At 34.6% G+C, this 26,319-nt stretch overlaps 1 protein-coding gene across 1 annotated transcript; it reads right to left on the bottom strand.

The window, feature by feature from the left end:
• Window positions 1-2,093: 2,093 nt before the first annotated feature.
• LOC113517833 (uncharacterized) lies at window positions 2,094-14,255 on the bottom strand. The gene is made up of 3 exons (XM_031909172.2): window positions 13,848-14,255; window positions 7,426-7,554; window positions 2,094-2,737 (listed from the first exon to the last, which is right to left on the bottom strand). Exons 1-3 carry the CDS (start codon window positions 13,869-13,871, stop codon window positions 2,591-2,593), a joined length of 300 nt encoding a protein of 99 aa, XP_031765032.1. The 5' UTR covers window positions 13,872-14,255; the 3' UTR covers window positions 2,094-2,590.
• Between the last annotated feature and the right edge of the window lie 12,064 nt (window positions 14,256-26,319).

Raw genomic sequence — 26,319 nt, 5'->3', positions numbered from 1 at the left:
AAGATCTTAGTCTTTTTTAATTTTTAATCAAAATTATATGCATCGTTTGAAAATATTCAGACTCTATGAGGCGTAGGTTTTTTCCCATAACTTAGGTGTTTATTTTTTTCGAGTTTGTTGTCAAGATATTTTATGCTTTTATTTACCAATTTCTGTTAAGCAATTAAAGTGTTGATATTCTTCTCCTATGGATATTTCGACATATATTTGGACTTCTTTAGCATACCGAATTTTTTTTATGCTACTTAGAATGGCAAACAAGCTGACGGCCCACTTGATGGAAAGTGGTAACCGTCGCCTACAGACATAAGCATGGACATAACAGAGTATACTGTTTCGCCCATGACATCCCCCATGCGTTGTCAATCCTGAGAACTCAGGTGTTATTCCTCTATATCCTGTAAATTCACTGCCATGTCCCACCCTTCAAACTGAAATATAGCCATGCAAATACAATATTAGAAATAAGACAACATCATTATTAAAAAATTAATTTTATTTCATTTTCAACTTCTTCGACGTTTTCGTTTACCTACATAATTATCACAGCCAGTTTCAATATTTTGTGATTTATCCAAAATCACATTAGCAAATTTTCTCTTTATCGTAAACTAATTTATGTATAAAAAAATCTATACTTCTTGCATATAAATTAATTTATGTTTCTTAATTATCTATTTTATAAATAAATTAGTTTACGTAAATTAATTACATTAATTTTGTGTTAATACACTTACTTTGTGATCCATAATAAATCGGATAAATATTTAATTATTTACATTGCATTTTATAATAATTACATCACTATACCTTAAAATTTACCTAAATTAATTTATTTACGTTTAATTTAAAATTTATACATTACAAATATCACAATTTATTGTATTTTGTACAATACATTAAGTACCTATAAATATTTTAGAAATTTAATCTATCATAATTTACAAAAATCAAATTTCAAATTTAATTAATTATAATTATTATAGGTACTTCCTAACTCAAATTTATTTTAAATAAATATATAAATTATATTTATTTAAAAAATATCGTATTATATTATTTAATTGAACACATATATTTATTAATAATTTTGATTTTATTGGAGAAGATCTTTATTCCAACTATTTATACATTTTCAAGCAAAATATTAATTATTATATCTACCATCTTACTATGAATATGGTAACACGAAATTGCATTGTTCAATGGGTCAATTTATAATGATTAATATTTGTATACATAATTGAGATAAATAGTTAATATTCTTTAATTCTATTTAAAATAAATATTCAACAAAAATCAGCCAACTTCAATTTAAAACACATTTACACGTATCTGTTAACATTTTAAAATCTTAACATTCTAATTTAATACCGTTGCCACATTGCGCACGCAAAAGTTACGCATAATTCAATCATATTAATTTGCATTTACTCAATTCATTATTAATATAATTCACATTTAATTAATTATATGTACAATACAAATCAAATTTAAGTAAACTGATTTAAATTATTAACAGCATTCTATCTAAAATTATTTCAAATTAAAGTAGTGCTTTTATATATAATATAAACAATATTAAAACAATTATAATAACTTAAAAAAGAATACATCAATGAAATCAAATTATTGTCATAAATATTTGACAAACGATCATTTTTCACAAAATTTAATCAATAAATGTTTAGTTAGTTATGACGACTACAATTCTCAGAGAATTCAGTACCTACATAAAGTTTAAGTTATAAAAGCCATCGAAACACCAACTTTGAATCATAATTTGTTACTGATAGAATCTAAAATTTTCCATAATAATAAGTGAAATGTAAGAAAGTAGTGGAAATTTATTACTTTGTCTTCGATTACGTACGCGACAGGTGAATGAACTCGTAATTGCATTCCCGCCAAAAGTAAAACAATATGGATTCGTAAAAAAATCTGAAGTGTTTCTGTTATAAAAAAAAATCTTGAATTGTTAAAATTTAATAACGTAACAAACGAATAAAAGTTATTCTGTGATTACTAGTATTTATTCCCTGAGTAATGGAATATATATATATATATATATATATATATATATATATATATATATTTAAATCAATTAGATTGCTTCGAAAAATACGACTTTATACTAGAATTGATGTTTGTAAAAAAAATCATTAGTATTAAATTAAACATACATTTAAAAAATACATATTGTTACGCAACTGATGAAAAAAGATGTATAATATTTTCGAATGTATATCTCAATTTCTGAAGCACAAAAAAAAGTTGAAAAAATATATATAGATTATACACCTTGACGGATTTCGATAAATACTACAGGCTACATAGTGACTGTATAAAATAAATATGGCCGTCGTAAACTATTACAATCTTTGAAACATACTTAACATTACAAATTTAACCGGTTTGAAATCTCACGTCACTTTGCTTTCGAGAATTCACCTGTGATTTTACTCAAACCTCTGCAGATTGATTTTGGACTTTTTATATCAACTTTTTTAATAATACACGCTCATTAAATTCTAGATACGTAAAAAATCTAAATTGTTATATGTTTAGTGACTATTTCGAAACCACAGACTCAGTAGAAATCGTACTGGCCTCTGCCAAAGTAAACGTAGTCGGAACACCATTTCCTTGCTTGCAAGTCGGTCGAACAGCACGCTGGGAACGCCTGTTTTGATTTTGTGAGCTTGGCGCACCTTTGACAGAGATCTAGGAGCTCGTCCTAAAAAGAAAGAAAATTCCTTTTTTAAACATTTCACTCGAAATACCGAACTAGGCTGTACAGCTCTGATCTTTTGCCTATGATAATTGTTGTTTTTTTTTTCTATTACAGACTGAACAGAAGTTTGTTATTCTCTCCCTGTGTCATCTACCTTTTCATCTGCCATAAAAATAAAATTAATAGGTAGATGACAACACCAATCATTATTGATTTTATTAATATTGGAAGATAAACAATCATACACCTAACCTAATAGTGAGTGATCATAACAACTCATAGCCACTTCCTCTTATCCTGTAAATTCACAGCCATATCCCACACTTGAGTTAAGAATCGCATAAGTTAGTTTGTAAATGGGAATGTGCTAACCCTCACAACCTATACGAAGTCTTAAGGAAGGAACAGTAAATTTTGACAGCATTGCCACATTAAAAAAAAGAGAAGTATGTGCTTTGCACTTCAGTTCGGTCAATTTACTTTTATAGTCTTGGTACGTTTAATTATCTTAAGCATAAATATACGAATTATTATTATTACTTTATAATTAATGGACTGATAAATAATATTGTATCAGTGGAAATTATTATAAAATTTTCGACCGTTTAATTAACTCTTTAGTATAGTGTACAAACCTTGTACTTTTATTGGAATACTTTACAATTATTGTAAAAAAAAACTATAGTATTTTACAATAATTATTATTGTAATAAAGATAAATCCAAATGATTTGAAAGCAAATTCAAAACTTATTTCATTTTGAAATCGCTTAAAAGTAAGGGAATACACAATTTACATATATCTAGAGTAAAAAATGAAATGTTATTTGAGTAGTTTTAAGAGGGAACCCTCGGTGTGAGATGTGGTATCACTATTGACCCAATTTTTATAACTCCATATCACATACTACAATTCCTTGACCTTCCTGATATCACAATCATTTGTATCAAATATATTTATTACACACATCTTGACACCACATTAATAAATTTATAACAAAAAAGAAGTCAAAATTAATTTGTGCCACTAAACTGGATAAAAAAAGAATAACTTCATTAAATTTATTTTAACTCATTAACTGACCACTGGTGAACATAAGTATCCCTTAATTAAGAGGTTTTTGGACGTAATGCCAGTTTTTTATTTACAGATATCTAAAAAAATCGGTAAAAAAACTTTTAAGTTAAACGGTTTTATTTTATGTGCACTGAAAACTACAAAATAAATAAATAGTTACTTACCTATCAACCTACGTAGGTGATCTTGGTCATTAATATCTCTGATGGTAGTGGTTGTCATAACATGAACCATGTCAGCGGCCGAAAGGCAGTTCATGAGAGAACACTAACACCAGGGTTTGCTTGGTAGGTAAACTAAGCAGCCCACACTATAACAAGTAGGTATTTTGACCTTCTAGTTCAGAAATATTTAAGTACTAGGCAGAATAGCTTTTAGGCATATTAGACTAAAATAAAAACGTGGGGCCCAATAACTATTTCTGTATTACTTTCTACTATACTAAGTGTGGATTGCATCGACTTATTATAATCGTCATCATCATCATCCTAGCGGTTTATCCCGATCGCATCCGAAACCTCATAGCTCCGGAGTCCAGGGTCCGCTGAATCGACTTACTATAATCGTAACTGGAGGTTTTGACCATCAATAACCAGCCGTTACGGCTTCACCAGCGAACGCGGAGCTCATGATCTACCAAAGTATAAGATATGCTCTGCTATAGGTATGATTTCAGAGGGGCCCCACGTTTTTATTTTAGTCTAATATGCCTAAAAGCTATTCTGCCTAGTACTTAAATATTTCTGAACTAGAAGGTCAAAATACCTACTTGTTATAGTGTGGGCTGCTTAGTTTACCTACCAAGCAAACCCTGGTGTTAGTGTTCTCTCATGAACTGCCTTTCGGCCGCTGACATGGTTCATGTTATGACAACCACTACCATCAGAGATATTAATGACCAAGATCACCTACGTAGGTTGATAGGTAAGTAACTATTTATTTATTTTGTAGTTTTCAGTGCACATAAAATAAAACCGTTTAACTTAAAAGTTTTTTTACCGATTTTTATTTTCTTGTTTTTAGTATTTAGTGAAATTGTTTACCGAATATTCCTCATTCTATTTAATTCATTCAGTGCATCATTATTACATGGTTTCTTACCTGATAATTTAGTACAATCTAATTCCTCAATACATAGCCCTTCCAGAGACTTGACTCGACTTAGAGCCACGTATGCTTGTCCTTCCTCAAACCATTTTGAACCCAAATATACTACTGCATGGTCGACGGTGTTGCCCTGCATTTTATGGACGGTGAATGCCTATGACAAAACTAAGGGCAACATCCTTTTTTCAGCCGTACCATAATTGAATTTTGCTGGAAACTGTATGGCTTTAGGGTAAATAACGTGCATGCCGTCTGTGCCAAAGTCAATTAAAACTGATGATATATCTGTTTCGTACATTTGGGTTCGACGGAACTGAGGCCAAAAAATTTCTGTAATGTGGCCTATAGCGTCATTTACCAATCCTTTTGTAACGTCAATGTTGGACCGCAACATTACTTTTGCACCTACAAATATTTCAAGTACTGATGGTAAGCCTCCAGTCTTATTTATATTTGTTGATATTTTTTGTTTATTGTTACCATGTTGTTCCCACGATTAAGGGGCATTTTGACGGTCGACCCCCCCCCCCCCGCAGTCCAGTAAAGGGGCAAGGCTTAATATACAACAAGATGCGCCCAATCTTGAGGGGGAAGCGCTTACAACATTACATTTTTATCCACCCTAATGCCATACAGTCCTCGGTACGTTTTAACCTGTTACCTTAACTTGGGTGGTATAACTACCGCTTACTAACGAGGTATCTAATTACCTATTTTTTTTTATCTGCCCCTCTAACGTCACACAATCTTAGACGCAACTGTTCTCGATACGACTAATCATGCCCCCACCTAATACGCCATTTTGTAACAGCGTCCATCTTGAATTTGAAATTTTGACATAATCATCGTGTATTACTAGTGTAGCCCTTTCATTTGATACCCATATTGCGGGGGTTAAGGAAAAATATGTAATCCGCCATTTTGTATCGGCGGCCATCTTAGAGTTATAATGTTATTGATTTTATTATATTGTATTGTCATCTAAATTAAATTTGTGTACCAAATTTCAGATCAATCTGACAACGGGAAGGTGCTTAAATTCCAATTTCTAATTTTGACCCAAATAAATAAATACCGTACGGGTCGAGCTAAATAAAACCGTTTAAAAATAATATTTTATTTATAGGTTTATTATATATTTTTTTACGTCTGAATCAAACTCCACTCGTTGTTTTTACACTGGAATGTTTAAACAAAACAAAAAAAAAATAATCCATTAAGTTGCGTCTTATCGTTTGTCATATAAATTAATTGTATAATACAACAATTTTTTTTTCAATCACCTATAATATCATTAATTGTATATAGATAAAAGTTATTAAAGTATATATAAATCACTTAATATTAAATCATTTTATATTTGTATTGGTCAATATTAATCAATTATTTGTAAATAACAACCAAAATACGAATTGTTATTATCTGTTAATTACTAGAGGTTTTAATTAACTAAAACTATATTTAAAATGTATATATTTTAAATGATGTTTAAAAATGTATCAAGATGTTATTTAACCAGAGAGTATTTAATCAGATGTTCACCAGTGGGAGACTTTGTACAAAAGTCGTTTGCTTGGGCACCTCTGTCCTATTCGTGTTTCTACCGTGAAGCAGTTGTGTTTGCATGGCTGTGTCTCGGTTTGAAGGGTGGGATATGGCGTGAATTTACTGGGTACAGAGGAATCACACCTGAGTCCTCAGCAATGGCAACACATGGGGGGTATCATGGGCGAAACAGTATACTCTGTTATGTCCATGCTACTGCTCATGTGTATAGGCGACGGTTACCACTTTCCATCAGGTGGGCCGTCAGCTTGTTTGCTATTCTAAGTTGTATAAAAAAAAATTAAAAACACACAGGACATTTTTTTTTTAATAAACTGTCGTCTGTTCGTTATTCTCCTTACTATTCATTGTTCCTCGGTCTTGGCATAGAATGGGCCACGTTTTAATTTCTCGCGAGTGTCGTAAGGGGCGACTAAGGTAACTTAATGGTCGAAAGATAGGCTGCAGCGTTTCTGTTAAAACATCACCAAAGTCTAACTGCGGTTGCCAACCCGCCTGCTAAGCATGGCAACTACTGACAAAACCCTTCCAAGAGGGAGGCTTATGTTCAGCAGTGGACAGTTAAAGGCTACATAAAAATAATAACTATGATGTGATATAAATGCGAAATATTGTGAACATTGATGGATTTTATATATTATTCACACTCATTCTTTCGAAAATTACTAAATTAATTAGAATGAAATTTGAAACACTTTTTATAGAAGATAGGATAATTTATATACTAATTGACACAAGCAAAGTCGCCGGAAATAACTAGTAGTAAAATTAATAAATGAATAATTAATAATTTATTAATGAATATGGAAGAAGCGAAAGAGGTTTGTTTGAATCGAAGCATTTGGCGTTCCATTGTTTCTGCCTACCCTAACGGGAGACAGGCGTCACAGATATGTATGTATGTATGTAAAAATTAATAATAAAAAAGTTACACGACTTACATCTGTGTGACATTCTGCTGATTCAGTGAACACGCCGCTACCGGGCGCTAACCAGGGCGGTCGCGCGTTCGATTCCCGAATTATAACAGCTATGCAGAGGAATAGCAATATACACGCTATTGATGGTTTCTGCGAACAAACAAACATAAACATTCATTTATTTATTAATAGACGCTTATCAATTTTACTAATTGTATGTTTTTATAGAAATGTTATTGAAGTATGAAATTTAACTAATAGGAGATCTCGATAGAGGGCGACATAGAAGGTACGGGTGCAAAACCCGACCGTTTTCATGCTATATCGAATTTTTCATGCTCTCCCTCAGATAAACTTTTAAAAAAGTTATTTTTTTTTATGCACCTTAGAATGGCAAACAAGCTGATAGCCCACCTGATGGAAAATGGTAACCGTCGCCTATAGACATGAGCAGTATTTGGACATAACACAGTATACTGTTCCGCCCATGATACCCCCCATGCGTTGCCATTCCTGAGGACTCAGGTATTATTCTCTACCCTGTAAATTCATTGCCATATCCCACCCTTCAAACCGAAACACAGCCATGCAAACACAACTGCTTCACGGTAGAAACACGAATAGGACAGAGGTGCCCAAACAAACGACTTTTGTACAAAATCTCCCTCTGGTGTTTACACAAATTTACATTTAAATATTTTTAAATGGTCATTTTTAAATTTTTCTGTCAACTAATTCGATAAGAGACAATAAATTAAACTAGTGCTTTTCTTTAAAACGAAATCTCTTTTAATCTCTATGCGGTTTGTACATAACAATACCCTTGTTCGAATATACACAAATAGCTTGTTAATTTAAGTATATACATATTTAATATCTTACATTGATTTTTTTGCACCTACACGAGGCGCCGTTTTTATTACCAAATATTTACAAATATAATATACCTATGTACCAGCAGTTAATTATAATAAATATATATATATATATATATATATATATATATATATATTTTATTATAAATAATAATAAATATAACTTTGTTATCAAAACAAATATCATGTTTATCATAAATTACTTAATAGCTGATAGTAATCCTGATAGAGCGAAATTGGGCCAACGTTGTTTTTGATATTAACTAGGTTAGGGAAACTTGGATTAGAGAATGGAATGGAATAGAAAACATTTTTATTGAATAACTAACATTTTCTAAAGTAGGAAAACTAATTAAATATATTTACTTATTTATTTATTTAACTCTTTATTGCACCATAAACAAAAATATACAATGACAGGTGAATAATTCAAGTGAAATACAGTAACATAAATACAGATTGAAATATACACATAAAGGTACAAAAGGGGTCTTATCGCTAGGACAATCTCTTACAGACAACCTATATACTACTTCTAGAAGGCGTGCCAAGATGAAACATACACCAGTTTTAAGTTAAATCTGAAATACAACCGTATCCAATTTGATGCAGTAATTTTTCGTAATACAAGCATAAACATAACGACAGATAAATAGACAAAATTTATTAAAACTATTGTTATATCATCCATGGTTTTATAGGAGTAAATGTATTTTTTTTTTATTTAAGCAACCACACTCTCTAAACAATATGAAATGCAAATAAAAATACTGAATCTTGAAATCGATTTACACCAATTTTTATGTAAAAATAAATCTCTATTATAACTTTTAAACTGGGAAACGTGAAGTCAAGCAAGCGTGAACCCCAAGCATGGATATAAAAATATTTTTACAATTCTTTCATTCACCACAAAGATGAATACAATAAACGTGCGCCACTTGTGTACGGAACCATAAAACCTACACCAGTCTAGACAACCACTAGAGGGAGACTTTGTACAAAAGTCATTTGCTTGAGCACCTCTGTCTCATTCGTATTTCTACCGTGAAGCAATTGTGTTTGCATGGCCGTGTTTCCGTTTGAAGTGTGGGATATGGTAGTGAATTTACAGGGTACAGAGGAATAACATCTGAGTCCTCAGGAATGGCAACGCATGGGAAGTATCATAGGCGAAACAGTAAACTCTGTTATGTCCATGGTACTGCTCATGTCTGTAAGCGACGGTTACTACTTTCCTTCAGGTGGGCCGTCAGCTTGTTTGTCATTCTAGGTTGCATAAAAAAAAGACAAAATTAAGATGAATAGAAAGAATCTTGAAGAAATTTGACACACTGCTTTACCATCTGATGGTCACAGGTTCGATCCTCATACAATACAAACATTTATTTATTTATTTATTGTATTCATAAGCTTAACTGTTTGTATTGGTCTAAGTGTGGTTGCCTGGTGGTCCCGGCGTAGATTGGGCCGCTCCTTTCTTTCCCATAGATAAAGTAAAAGGCGACTAAAGAAACTTAATGTTCGAGAAATGAGCAGCATGGTCTCTTCTAAAACATGACCAAAACCTAACTGCGGTTGACAACCTACTTGCCAAGTGTGGCAACTATCGGCAAACCACCCTATTAGAGTAAAAACAATGTTTAACAGTGGACAGGTCACGGCTGGTATGATAATACACAATGATGTAGGTGTATACAGCTGTTTTTATTGGGGCGAAAGGGATTGTTAGTAATGGAGTTTGACAGCCCCATTGCTAGTAATATGCCCTATTAAGTCGACCTCCACGTGGTTCCCCCTAGAAACCATCGTGAACAGTTCTTGTTGGATTCGTCACGATGGGCTAACTGATCTGCTTCATCCACACCTATCATCCTTCACTGGTGCCCCGCCGGTGTATACCGATAGCGCGGGTGGAGTTACCATTCCATTATCACCGATTAAAAAGCTGTTTTTATTGTAATATATATTTAATTTTTTACTGAGTATTATTTAGTTTATCTTTAACTGTACGGTTATTAGCCTTGTACATTCTACAGTTTTCTTTCAGCTTCTCAAAGGTTGACTGTAAGAGATCCCTTTGTGGGATAAGTCCGCCATTGTATATCAAATCTTTTTATGTATACAGTATGAATTATGTACAATAAAGATTTTACAATACAATGATTGGTCTGGATGTTTTATATGCATAATATTAATATTACTAAGAGGGGGGAAAGGGATTGTTAGTAATAGAGACTGAGAATCCCATTGCTAACAATATACCCAACCAGGTCGACCTCCTCGCGGTTCCCCCTGGAAACTATCATGGTTAATTCCTGATGAATTCATCATGATGGGCTTACTGGCCTGTTTTCATTCTCATCGATCACCCTTCACTGGTGCTTCGCCAGCGTATCCCGTTAGCGCAGGCGGGGTTACCATACCTTTTTCACCCATAAAAAAAAGTATTACTAAGAAATGAATATATATATATAGAGAGAGAAAAAAAATATACAAAAATAAATTATACGAGATATATTAAAATATACAAGCTTTACTTAGTTCGGAACTAGATGTCGCTGTATTGTCAACGATAATAATTTAAGTCTTTTTTTTTCTTTTTGTCAGTCCTCTGACAACTACTAAGCTGTGTACGCAAGCTGAATCTATGTACATTATATTTATCTCAGCCAATTATAACTTGCTTGTTTATTACCAGATATTTATAGTTTTGTGTCGCGCTGTGACCCGCGAAATGATAGGTAAACATGTACACATTTATAAATAGTTAAATAAAAATATATAAATATGTTAAAGTCGTATAAATATATACATTTAAAATAAATTATATAAATGATATTTTTAAACAATTACTAGCTGACTCGGCAAACGTTGTTTTACCATATACATTATTTCTAGAACTATACATGAAAATTTATCCTACTACAATTATTATATTGGATTACCATCTTGCAACCTGTAAACTTTACCTTATAAAAATCGCGATTAAAAAACAGGGGTTGATCGTAAAAGGGTGAAAATTTGATGTTGTATGTATTTTTCAATGCTAAATCATATTATAATAAAAATAAAAAAAATTGTCAAAGAAATAAAAAACAAAATTTTATAGGTGGGTCACCCTTATCATTGAGGGGTATAAAAAATAGATGTTGGCCGATTCTCAGACCTACCCAATATGCACACAAAATTTCATAAAAATCGATAAAGCCGTTTCGGAGGAGTTTGGTAACAAACACCGTGACACGAGAATTTTATATATTAGACTAGAAAGAGACTATTTTTTTATACAACTTAGAATGGCAAACAAGCTGACGGCCCACCTGATGGAAAGTGGTAACCGTCACCTATAGTCATGAGCAGTACAATGGACACAACACAACTGCATAAAATTCGTTTGACTACCTCTGTCCCATTCGTGTTTCTACCGTGAAGCAGTTGTGTTTGCATGGCTGTGTTTCTGTTTGAAGGGTTTTTCATCCATTTTTTCATACATTTACATCCTCATATATGTATCGATAACTAAAATCTTATAACAATGTTAGTATAATATATATATGTAATAAAAAAATTAACCATTTGAGACCTGTACATTACTGCCACGCTTTTCTACCTATTTAGAAGCCCATTTCTAAAACCATAACTACTGTACCCTTTTAAAACAATAATATTCATATTAGATAAGAAACTATAGGTATATTTTTATGAATAAATCTCATTTCATTTCATTTCTATTTCTCCATATGAAGATATAAGCAGTACGAAAGGAACGAAGAGTCCCAGCGGTAAGTCAATAGGATCAGAGCACCGTTGAATCAGACAAATGGCAGTAGGCAGCTCCTTTACATGGTTGGTGGTAAACTCAGTGAGTTATGGGGAAGCTAGCTAGGAAATTCTTTACATGGATAGAATTCGACATAAGAAAAAACACAAAAGAACTAAAATGACCAATATAAACCAAAGAATAAGCGAGTTTTATTCATCATGCTTAGAATGCTAAACAGTCGCCTATAGACATGAACAGCCCCATGGATCATATAGAATATAATATGATGGTATGGTAACTATCATACAGTCATTCTTGAAGACTACGATATTATGTCTCCGTACCATGTAATTTCACAGCCATATGTCTACCCTACAAACCGAAACACAGCCATGCAAATACAGATGTTTCTTGATAGAAACACGAGTGAAACAGGGGTTTTATGGGTGAAAATGGCACTGCCCGCCTGCGGTATACACTGGCACCAGTGAGAAATAATAGGTAAGGATGAAAGCAGGTCATTTAACCCATCCTGACGAATTGACCAAGACTTAATCACAATGATTTACAGGGAGAACAGCATGGAGGTCAACCTGATAGGGCATATTGCTAGCAATGGGGCCATTAGACTTCATTATTAACTATCCCTTTCCCCCCAGTGAGACAGAGGTAACCACGCCTTTTGCACAGTCTGGTAGCCGAGGAGGCAAGATACCGGCTATATACATGGGATGTCGCGGTGATATTAGAAAGAACAGAGGTATATAGGTGTCACAGTGTATTCTGTTATGTTCACAACGCTGTTTATGTCTATAGGTAACGGTTATCACTTTCCATGAAATGAGCCATCAGCTTATTTATTTATATATTCTTTATTGCACTTGTAAGTTACATATAATATAATGTATTTATAAATGTTGTGAGCAAGGGTGTACTTATCTCTGACAGAGATCTCTTCCAGTCAACCCAGTACAGTGAGAAAGCATGTTGTTAGCGAACAGCTGAAGCGCTACAACTATTAATACAGTTTAGTCATTCCAAACGATGTCTCTTTCTGCACTGATTTGCTTAGTTTACATGAATAGACATTTAATAAATGGCAGTCATAGTATATACTGTGTCACCCAAGCCCTGTACCGCCTCATGCCTTTGAATTTCTGATAATAAAAATCAATAGTTTAGGGTGCTAAAAAATCAATACCACTACGGTTAAGTTAGTCTAAGCAATTTAACCATGATCAAATACAAATTCGTTTTAATTAATTTTTTTGTACCGTATCATTCTGTTTGACAAGCATATTTTGCTGAGAAGAACTTGTAAGAAACTCGACTATATGCAGTTTTTAAATTATGTAGCTTAAGTTATTCGTTTTACAATCTCACATGTCATTTGCATTATTGCATTATTATTTTCAAATTTAATTAATCCAATTAGAGTACACTTTTATTTATTTATGAATTTATATGCTTTTGTATATTCACTTTTTGAATATATTAAGAGAAAACAAGCAATTATTTATTTATTTAGTTATTTTAATGACTTTCCAAGTGTTACTATATGCTTATATACTATAATATAACAAATATATACACAAATATCACAAAATTGACTGTAACTTTAATGTTTTATTAATTAATAAATGAATAAAGGGACAAACTAAAAATATTATAAATTTATACAAGTGCAAGTAAAAAAAGGTTAAAGTAGATAGAAATAATTGATATCATAATAATAAATACTATATTACTTATTAAATTTTAATAAAATAAAATAAATTAAATTTAAATAAGAAAAAACTTACCATGATAACGGAAACACCAAGCATTTCCACACAGCACTTCCAAAAACACTAAAAAGAGTAACGACAATAACGAGAATAATGTCGACTTTCTTAAACGATATAAATTATATTTTCGTTATTTATTTTTATATTGAAAACTAAACAGTTGCCTCGCTCTGTGCCAGGCCACAACTGTTCGGATATGACTTCGAGTATTGGGATATCATATAGCTTATCTCACACCTTCGTCTCGCGTGTCAAACAAGTGACAATATAAAATTTAAGTTCCGTTACCGTATGGCTCGATGATGAAACAACGATAACGAACGTGTGACGAGGAGAGCTATAGACGATTCATTCTATTTCGTGTCACGTTGAAAAATCTAATGATTTTTTTTTATCAATTTCGAATTGGTGGATCGCAGACGTTGTTAATACGCCTCGCGACTGAGACGCACCTATTACAGTTTTATGATCACGATAAATATATATTGCTCTGATTATTTATAACGTAATTACATATTATATGCCACGCCTTTCTCTTAAACTACTATCGTTTGAATCCGACGTTTTAGCAATTTATTACCTACGTTGTGTCCCTGGCGTGGAATGGGCCATCACTTCCTTTCCCGTGGATGTCGTAAGAGATGACTAAGTGAACTTAACGATCGAGGGATAGGCAGCAACGTCTCTCTTAAACTATCATCAAAGACTAACTTCAGTTGCCAATCCCAGCTGGGTTGCCAAGCTTAGCAACTACCAGTAAAACTTTCTTTACGAGGAAGGCCTACTGCTTATAGATATGTTAAATCACTATTTTTATTAAATATAGACAGGGAGTATTCTAAGGAATTATTCGGTGTGATACCTGCTGCTGTTTTACACCACCGTGCAATCCGCCACAAACTAAAGTTCTATCCCAACCATCTGGACGAGTGGCGGTCCTCCACCGTGGATTTTTCAAGTCCCTTTCTTCCACACACAACCACTCTTTGGGATCAACCTCCAGCAGCAGTATTTCCGAACCGATACGACAACATCACCTTCAAGTAAAGAGCATATTCCTTTTTACAAGGCCGGCAGCACACCTTCAGTGCCACTGGTGTTGTGGATGATCACGGGCGGCGGTAGTCATTTACCATCAAGTGAACCGCATGCTCGTTTGCCATTTGTATTATATAAAAAAAAAGTAAATTCTTACCCTAACTGCTAGACTGTTGGGTTTTGTTAGAACCCCCATTTTTTTAAAACTGTTCTGAGACGTACCTATTACAAATATTATGCTTTCAATAAAAAAATATTATTGTAATTATTCGATACGTAATTATGTATATTTATTTTAACTACATTTCTTATTTCATTATATTTTATTTATTTTTATTATTTCTTTTTGTAAACTAATTTTGTCTTATTGTAACAAGAAATTTAACAAATTATTCCTCTCTTAACGGAAAAATAATTAAAAATAATATATTCCTAATTCTTATTTCAAACGGTAAACTCCAGACATGATTTCGAGTCGTGATCGAGATGTACCTATTAAGATTATGATAAAATATATTATTGCTATAATTTGAGATATAATTATATAGATAGGTATCTTGTACTTAATATCTTATACTCGAAATTCAATAGACTTTTTTTTTATCTAACAGTATAATAAATATAATAATAATAAATGATAAAAAAAAATGAAACAAGTTTGCCAAAACGCTATATAAAATTTTTCGCATAATACGAAGATGTATATAAATTTAATGGTCGAGGCATAGGCATAGTTGCATCCCTCTTCAAACATCACCAAAACCTAACTGCAGTTAGCAACACGCCTGCCAAGCGTAGCAATAACTGGCAAACCAGGTGAGAATGAAATGGCAGGTCAGTTAGCCCATCGTGATGAATACACCTGAATTCAGCACGATGGTCTCGAGGGGAGACCACGTGGAGATCGACCTGATAGGATATATTGCTAGCAATTGGGCTGGTAATCCGCTTTACTTTACTTAATAAATCCACATGGATTTCTCCAATACTGCACATGTCTATAGGCAACGGTTACCAGTTTCCATCTCAGGTGGGCCGTCAGCTTGTTTGCCATTCTAAATTGTATAAAAAAAAAACTCGTCTGCGCTATCGGTATACACCGGCGTGCGTCATCAGTAAATAACCACGATGGTTTCCAGGGGAACAGGATAGGCACGTCAATTCTTGTTACTAATAATTCCTCTCCCATACTTATACAAATCATGCAATTTAAAATGGCAAACAAGCTTAAAACCCACCTGATGGAAAGTGGTAACCGTTGCCTATAGAATTGAATAATACCATGGGAATATACACAGCTTTGCAGTTTTGCCACGCTTGGCACGCAGATTGGCAACCGCAGTTTGGCTATTGGTGATGTTTCAAAAAGGGCGCTACTGCTCATCCCTCCATCCATCCGCCTTACTGTACTTATATAATTGTATCGTTGTGTTTGTAAATTCTCTTGCTTATTCCCTATATTGTATAATGCAAATAAAATATACTCATTCATTAATAAGCTACCCTGGTCTTCACTTACGATACCCACGAGAAATGAAGAGGTGCACTATTCTGTGCCGGGACCTTCACATCGTTTCTGATGAAACTGATTTTCGGTATATAAAAGATATAATTTTATGTTATTAATTGTATGAATCAGAAGTGAATCTAATTAATATAAAAATAATAATTACCAAATAAATGAGCCTCCGACGTTAATTAGTTGTATTTCCTTGGTAATATTATCAGACAATTCGGTCGAATGGCCGTGGTCTGTTGACATTTAGAAATATTCGGTTACACAGAATAATAGAGGGAGACTTTGGACATAGCTGGCTGCATGATATCTCTGTCTCTGTTTATACCGTGAAGCAGTTGTGTTTGCATGGCTGTGTTTCGGTTTGAAGGGTGGGATATGACGTGAATTTTACAGGGCACAGAGGAATAACATCTGAGTCCTCAGGAATGGCAACGCCTGGGGGTTATCATGGGCGAAACAGTATACTCTGTTATGTCCATGGTACTGCTCATGTCTATAGGCGACGGTTACCACTGTCCATCAGGTGGACCGTCAGCTTGTTTGCCATTCTAAGTTGTATAAAAAAAAACAACTTTAAGAAAGTTCTCGGTGTCTCATAACACCGTCATTTATAAACCCATTTGATATTTTAAGAGAATGGTGATGTTTTAAGAGAAACGCTGCTACCCATTCCTTCAGCATTAAATTCCCCTATTTACCTCTTACGACACCCACGTGAAAGTAAGGGGGTATGTATAATTGTATAGTTTACTTTTTTACAAAAGCATACCAGAATATTGTCACAATTACGTCTCGTGATAATTACAAATATTTGTTCAAACATACCCCAATGTAATGATCAGAACTAATTAATTATTACATATAAACATACATAATATGGGGCATACGAGTACATCCCTAAACAGAGGGTCATGCCACTCCAATCTATAAATAGTCTGTTTTGGCTAGACTATTTTTATTGCTACTGATATATAAAAAAAAAAAAACGAACAAACACACTTGTAATATTTATGTGTTTGGAAAGAGCCGGAGAGTACGCGTTTTTAAGCGACTTTAAGAAAGTACTCGATGTCTCATAACACCGTCATTTATAAACCCTTTGTAAAATTGTTTTTTTTATAATTTTTTTATTTTTTTTATGCAACTTAAAATGGCAAGCAAGCAGACAGCCCACCTGATGGTAAGTGGTAACCGTCGCCTATAGACATGAGCAGTACTATGAACATAACAGAGTATACTGTTTCGCCCATGATACTAAAAAAATTATAAATAAAAAAAGAACAATTTTACATATCCTTTTATAAGTAACGGTGTTATTATGATGGCATTATACCACTGAGGTAGCAAACAAGCATATGGTCCACCTGATGGTAAGAGGTTACCGTAGCCTATAAACGACAGCAATACCCCCGGTATTATAGGCGCGTTGCCAACCCTGAAGAAACCTCTTTACCTCTTTTTTGAAAAACTCCATGCTGAAATCTCTTGGAAAAACTGTCTATTCTAAAGGACCTTCTGACAGATTGTTCTGAGAGAACAGAATTTCATCAAGATCGGTTCAGTAATTTAGTTTCTAAATCGAAATAACTGCTTTGGTCACAATTGAAGCTGATAGTTTTTGTGGAACAATCTTTCAAATCTTTACTATAATTAAAATGTTTGTCCATCTTTATATCTGCACACCCTATCTGTCTGTACACCGTGTCTTATAAATTTTCAATTAAGACTTATCTCTTATTTTATACCGTGCAGTACCAGCAAAGAATAGTGGCCTATTCTTCCACTTTCTTTCCCGCAGGTATCGTCGAGGCAACTTAGAGAACTTAATAGTCGAGAAATGAGCAGCAGCGTCCCTCTTAAAACATCACTAAAGCCTAACTGCGTTTGCCAATCCACCTGCCAAGCGTGGCAACTACTAGCGAACCCCCTCTTATGGGGGAGGCATATAATCAGCAGTGAACAGTAGATGACTGATATAATGATTTTTTTTTATACAACTTAGAATGGCAAACAAGCTGACGGCCCACCTGATGGAAAGTGGTAACCGTCGCCTATAGACATGAGCAGTACTATGGACATAACAGTGTATACTGTTACGCCCATGATACCCCCCATGCGTTACCATTCCTGAGGATTCAGATGTTATTCCTCTGTACCCTGTAAATTCACGCCATATCCCACCCTTCAAACCGAAACACAGCCATGCAAACACAACTGCTTCACGATTGAAACACATTTGTGTTGGGACAGAGGTACCCAAGCAATCGACTTTTGTACTTTTGTCTGGTCTAATCTCCTATAATTCACAGAAATCCTCAAATTTAACTGTCGTTGCCACGCTTGGCAGGCAGATTGGCAACCGCAGTTAGGCTTTGGAGATGTTTTAAAAAGGACGCTGCTGCCTGTCTCTCTCCCTCCCTTAGTCGCCTCTTACGACGCCCACTTGAAAGAAATAATGGCATATTCTATGCCGGGACTACACTGAAATCCTAATATCAATCTATTAATCATCTCCCATGCATACATACATACATATCTGTCACGCCTGTCTCCCATTAGGGTAGGCAGAAACAAAGGAACACCAAATGCTGCGATTCAAACAAACCTCTTTCGCTTCCTCCACATTCATCAATCTTTTCATACACGCTCGCCGGTTACGGGCACTTTTAATTTGGCCCTTCTTTAGCACGTTACCTATTTGGTCGACATACGTCCATCTAGGGCGCCCCCTACCGACATCTCCATTCGTTCTTGCTCGATAAATCTCTTTCGTAATTCTTCTTTCATTCATCCTCTCCAAATGACCATAGTCTGCATACAATTTTATTATATTAATAAGAAATACTCGTAAGCTACGTGATCCTTTGAACGTGGCAGTCACACTGGAAAATAACAAAGTGATAAAATATCACTCGGAATGTAAGAAACCTACATCTATATTTATTTATTACGATTAACACAGTTATTTCTGCAACTAATGTTATGCAATTACGTCGCTAATTTTTCTTTTTATATAACTTAGTATAGCAAACAAGCTGACGGCCCACCTGATAGAAAGTGGTAACCGTCGCCTATAGACATGAGCAGTACCATGGACATAACAGAGTATACTGTTTCGCCCATAATACCCCCCCATGCGTTGCCATTTCTGAGGATTCAGGTGTTGTTCCTCTGTACCCAGTAAATTCACGCTATATACCACCCTTCAAACCGAAACACAGCCATGCAAACACAACTGCTTCACGGTTGAAACACGAATGGGACAGAGGTACCCAAGCAATCGACTTTTGCACAAAGTCTCCCTCTCCCTTCCCCCCTCCCCCAATACCAAAACGATTTTCATAATTATTTTTGCAATCGATAACAATTATTCCCGTATTGATACATGTTAAATTTTTTCAAAGACCGTTTTTTTTTCCGGATTGAAAAAGAAGTTACTGTTGATTGTCGTGAAACAAAACAACTTTTCCGGGAAATTTCATCCTATTTGCCTATTCTATTTACATCACCCTGTAACTGTCCAATGTTGAACGTAAGCCTCCCCTTTGATGGGTTTTGCCAGTAGTTTCCACGTTTGGTAGGTGGATTGATAACCGCAGTTAGGCTTTGGGGATGTTTTAAGTGGGATGCTGCTGCCCATCCCTCGACCTCCCTTAGTCGCCTGTTACGACGCCACGGGCACGGGAAAGTATAGCCCATTTTATGCCGGAATATATATATATTCCGGCATATATATATATATATATAAGAAAGTTAGGAAGTAACCGTCTATCCTGGTATGGACAATTGATGCCCAGGGATGAAGAGCGCATTTTAAACGAGGTATTAAGAATGAATCTAGATAATTATAAGGGCAGAGGAAGAGCTAAAAAGACATGGATGGACTGTGTGAAAGATGATATGGCCAGAATGGAAGTGAATACGGAAATGACTGCGAGAAGATAAGAATGAAAGAGAAAAACATATTACGTCGACCACAAATAATAATTGGGTAGGACGACGATAATGTTCTAAACATGTTGCATTTAAATTAATGATGGCAGCCATAAACTGTCAGAAATTTAGTTAATCGAACATGCCTGTACATATTTATGACTTTGTCGCGTGTACCTATGTATATATATACATGTATATCTATATACGAAGATACAACAACGACATTCAAATTAAACACATTGATAAAAGCGCAAAAGTTCAATGTCTGTTTTGAAAACAAACTCTGGATATCTATAAATTAATTACCAATGTAATTATCGAATATACAGTCCTATATTTCATATTTGTTGGTTTAATAATTAGATTTCGATTCGTAATTCATTACTAATTAAGACTTCCCGTTAAAACACCATCACTTGGTGGTAAGAGATTGTTAGTTATGGGAAGGAACAGCCACTTTACTAATAATTCCCATTCGTGTTTCAACCGTGAAGCAGTTGTGTTTGCATGGCTGTGTTTCGGTTTGAAGGGTGGGATATGGCGTGAATTTACTTGGTACAGAGAAATAACACCTGAGTCCTCAGGAATGGCAACTCATAGAGGGTATCATGGGCGAAACATTATACTCTGTTATGTCCATAGTGCTATCTATAGGCGACGGTCACCACTTTCCATCAGGTGGGCCGTCAGCTTGTTCGTATAAAAAAAATATACCCTGTCAAGTCAATCTCCACGCTTTGGAAACCATCATGATTGATTCTTGTCGAATTCGTCACTGTAGGCCATCTGACTGACTCGATTTCATCCTCACCTGTCATCTCTCACTGGTGCCCCGCCAGCGTACACCGATAGCACGGCAAGGTTACCGTTTCATTTATTAAAAAAAATAAATAAGAAAAACCCCATGATTTTCTACCAGTATTAGCGACCCAGCCAGGATTTCCATAGATAGATGGAATTTTTAAAAAAAATATAAGAGCTTATGTAACTCTATCATACTAGTGAGGAATAACACGTGAGGTTGAAGTCAGCCAGATGAGTAAGCTCATCATGATTTGAAGGAACTGTTAGTAACAGAAACTAGTTATCTTATTGCAATTTACTCTGTAAGATCGACCTCCACGAGGTCCCTTCTGGAAACGTGATTAATTCCTGATGAACTCGTCACGATGGACCGAATAACCTGAATTCATTCTCTTCTAGCATCGCTCACTGGTGCCCCGCCAGTGTACACCCATAGCGCAGGGGGGGTTACCATTAAAAAACTACAAGAAATGTTTATTTCCTAATCACACGAATTAATTCAATTCTAACTTCCACCGTGCGTTTTTCGAAACATTTACTTCCACGCACAACCACTCTTTGGACTCAACTTCCAGCAGCAGTATTTCCGAACCAATACGACATAACCTTCAAGAAGAGCATATTCCTTTTTAAAAGGCCGGCAGCACACCTGCAATGCTGCTGGTGTTGTGGGTGATCATGGGCGGCGGTAGTCACTTACCATCAGGTGAGCCGCACGATCGTTTGCCCCCTGTTTTATATAAAAAAGTACACGAACAAATTAGCAGGTTTTTTTTTTTTAACAGATGATAATAGAATGGTAATCCCACCCGCGCTATCGGTATACACCGGCGGGGCACCAGTGAAGGATGACAAGTGAAGATGAAGCAGGTGACGAATTCAACAAGAATTGTTCACGATGGTTTCCAGGGGAAACCACGTGGAGGTCAACCTAATAGGGCATATTGCTAGCAATGGGGCTGTCAAACTCCATTACTAACAATCCCTTTCCACCCAGAGTAGCAGGTTAGCTTTAGTTTGGTTTTACTCTATACATATATTTATAATCAGGTACGAGCAAACTGCATTTGTACCTAGCTAAATAGGTATATAAAATACAAATGCAACCATCTCCAAAATGTCACGACCAGGTCACACGCGGTTTGTTAAGGTAGGTTTCAACTTTTTATGATTCACTACATTTATTTACGTAAATTTATCACTGTGTTGTGACGGATTAAGAATTATGTGTCAGTACTCTTTTTAATCGAACAAATGAAAACAAAATAGCGAAAAATTAATAAACGTATTAAATTATATTGGTGTGGTTAGGGCGATAAAGTTACACCCGATGGAAACTGGTAACGGGATTCCTATCCCGTTGCCAGTTTCCATCGGGTGTACCTTTGTAACTTTTGGGAGTGTATGTTTGGTAGTACCAAATAATGATGCTTTATTTAAATTTATTTCTTTATTTATAAACCTATTTTTATATTTTAATTTTAGTGATTTCCAGATAATTAATATTTTAGTTTTTTTTTTTTCTATACAACTTAGAATAGCAAACAAGATGACGGCCCACCTGATGGAAAGTGGTTACCTTCGCCTGTGAACATGAACAGTACCGTAGACATAACAGAGTATACTGTTTCGCCCATGCGTTGCCATTCCTGAGGATTCAGATGTTATTCCTCTGTACCCTGTAATTTCACGCCATATCCCACCCTTCAAACCGAAACACAGTCACGCAAACAACTGCTTCAAGTTAGAAACTCGAATGGAACAGAGGTACCCAAGCAATCGACTTTTGTACAAAATCTCCCTCTGGTATAGTTCGCTAATAGATCACCTTTTGAGTAATCAAACATCATCATCATTTCAGCCATTATCTATCTACTGCTGGACCTAGACCTCCTCTAGGGGCTTTTACTAGTAGTTGCCATACTTAGCAAGTGGGATAGCAAGCGCAGTTAGACTTTGGTGATGTTTTAAGAGAAACCCTGCAACTATTCCTTTCACCTTTAAATTCTCTTGGTCGCCTCTTACGACACCCATGAGAGTTAGACTTTGGGGTTGTTTTAAAAGGGACGCTGCTGCCCATTCTTTGACCATTAGATTCCCTTAATCACCTCTTACTACACCTGCGGAAAAGGAAACGGTGGCCCATTCTATACCGGGACTACACGACAATTCACTTATATATGGGGGGAAAGGGATCGTTAGTAATAGAGACTGAGTATCCCATTGCTAGCAATATACCCAACCAGGTCGACCTCCTCGCGGTTCCACCTGGAAACTATCATGGTTAATTCCTGATGAATTCATCATGATGGGCTAACTGGCCTGTTTTCATTCTCATCTATCACTGGTGCTCCGCCAGCGTATACCGTTAGCGCAGGCGGGGTTACCATTACATTTTCGTCCACCAGAAAAAAAAAATGTAGATAATATGAAAATAAATACGCAAACATTTTCCCAGTTATTCATTGTGATAACGAAGTTTCCACGGAGGAGTAACTAAGTAAGTAATTAAAATAATTATCATTTATAATTAAACCGTGACTCATACAAACAAAACTGATATTGCTGAAGTTGGATGAACTTTATAACTCTACCGCATCTCCTAGTAAAAGTCGTGTGTGATAACCCTATCTGTCTACATCTACAGAAAAACAAAACGTCTACACAAACAAACGGCTCGGAACACGACGTTCCCTGAAAATTGTTTTGTTTTTTTTTATTGTAACAATTATGTTACGTTATATTTGTTTTTGTTAAGTTTATATTTAACTGAAAAAAAAAATGTTTCTCATAGTTAACATAATATGCAGTTAAAACGTATAAATAATATGTAGTTAATGTTATAAGTGAACATTGAACGTACGTTCTAATACATTAATATAATATAATATATAAAGAGCACTGTACCGAATAAAGTCCGTTAGATACTGTTTACTAGCTACCCGTCAATATGTAATCTCTGTATTCGTTCAGGACGCTTATGTCATGCTTTAATTAAAAAAAAAAAGACAAAAAGAAAACATTAACTTAGATTATATAGACAGTCTCCATACAAATGTTTCGAGAAAAGTTTGTCAACTTTTTCATACAATTTTGCGTGATAAATAGTTATGGGTGATTCCTTTATAACTTCTATATATATTTTGTCTTATAATTTCTGTATCTTTTTAATGCGTAAACACTCATTTTATTCATTAAATAATACGTCAAGATACATTTTATGCCGTAAGTATAAAGAACACTGATAAAAAAAACGACTCAGCTAATTTGACAATTAGCTGATAAATAGTTGACCTGTTTTTGAGACTCGAGACTATCTATACAAACTTTTTTTTTATACCACTGAGGTAGCAAACAAGCAAACGGCCCACCTGATGGTAAGTGGTTATCGTAGCTTATGAACGCCTGCAATACCAGAGGTATTACGCGTGCGTTGCCGACCCTGAAGAAACCTCTTTTCCCCTCCTTTTTAAGGACCCCATGCTGTAGTCTCTTGGGAAAACCTCGGCAGCGAGCTTATTCCACAACCTGAGTGTTCGTAGGAGGAAACATCTCTGAAACCGCGCAGTATGCGACCCTCTAATCTAAGCTTAGAAGGTATTTATTAAAATGTATTATATTTAGAACAATTCATAGAATAATCAATGGTTTTTTATTAAATAACATACAGAAAACAAAATTACAAAAAAAAATTCCAAACACAGCACACATATGCACTTCTCTAGATTGTCAAATACATTAAAAATGGATGGAATGGTTGAAACAACAGAAATAAAAAATACCATTAATAGTTCAGGCTAGTATTTGTCATTTGTGCAATGATATATATATATATATATATATATATATATATATATATATATATATATATATATATATATATATATATATATATATATATATTTACCAGTAAAGTAAATGTAACAGAGGGAGACTTTGTACAAAAGTCGTTTGCACCTCTATCCCATTCGTGTTTCTACAGTGAAGCAATTGTGTTTGCATGGCTGTGTTACGGTTTGAAGGGTGGGATATGGCGTGAATTTACAGGGTACAGAGGAATAACACCCGAGTCCTCAGGAATAGCAATGCATGGGGGGTATCTTGGGCGAAACAGTTATGTTATGTCCATGGTACTGCTCATGTCTATAGGCGACGGTTACCACGTTCCATCAGATGGGTCGTCAGCTTGTTTGCCATTCTAAGTTGTATAAAAAAAATCGATTATATGGTAATGTCTAGAAATGGTACTGATAAAGCGATAAATTTGAAACTAGCTATGTAAGCATTACGTGACTAATATAAAAAAATAGTTATTTATTACTAAAGACACTGAAATATATTGCCTATATTTTCAGTATATTATTAAATATTATATTCATCATTATTTCAGCCATTATCTGTCCACTGCTGGACATAGGCTTCCTCCATAGACTGCCATAAGGAACGGTCTGAAAAACCTGAGTCACCTGCATTCAGTGACTCCCTGCAATGCATTTGAGTCTCTTCCTCCCACACTTCAAACCGAAACACAGCCATGCAAACACAACTGCTTCACGGTTAAAACACGAACGGGATATAATAGATACTGAATCTATGTATAAAAATTATTTAGTTAATATTCTAAAGGTTGTCTGTTTATACGTAAAAGATATCTAAGAAAATTTGAGATAAGGCCTCTCAACAAGATGAAATATGTACTAGGTTTTGAGTTATATGTACCTTCGGGAATACAGCTGTAAAAATTGTTACCAATTTGGTGCGGTAGTTTTTGTGTAATGCCGAAACAGATAGACGTAAATTATAAACACTACTGTTATAGCTTCTATTGCCCATATAATTTTTTCTTACATACCTCCTATGTATAGACATCTTTAAGTTGCAATTTTATTATGTACTCGTGTATATGTATAGATTGTATGTTTTTTTTTTTTATAATTGCAGTAGTGTTTCTGATCTTCAAAAAATATCACATTCTTTTTCCTTATTTTTAATTCTTAATATGTATTTTATACCAACCTTTAACTGTTCACTGCTGAACATAAGCCTCCCCTTAAGGGTGTTTTCCAATAGTTACCACGCTTGGCAGCCGGATTGGCAACCGCAGTCAATCTTTAGAGATGTTTTAAGAGAGACGCTGCTACTTATCCTTCGCTCTCTTACGACACCCACGGGAAAGGGAGGGGTGGTCTA

Source organism: Galleria mellonella, unplaced genomic scaffold (assembly GCF_026898425.1).
Source record: "Galleria mellonella isolate WM207_F2 unplaced genomic scaffold, CSIRO_AGI_GalMel_v1 utg146, whole genome shotgun sequence".
Lineage (NCBI taxonomy): Eukaryota > Metazoa > Arthropoda > Insecta > Lepidoptera > Pyralidae > Galleria > Galleria mellonella.
The sequence above is the reverse complement of the archived record's forward strand: the minus strand, read 5'-3'. Positions and strand labels throughout refer to the sequence as shown.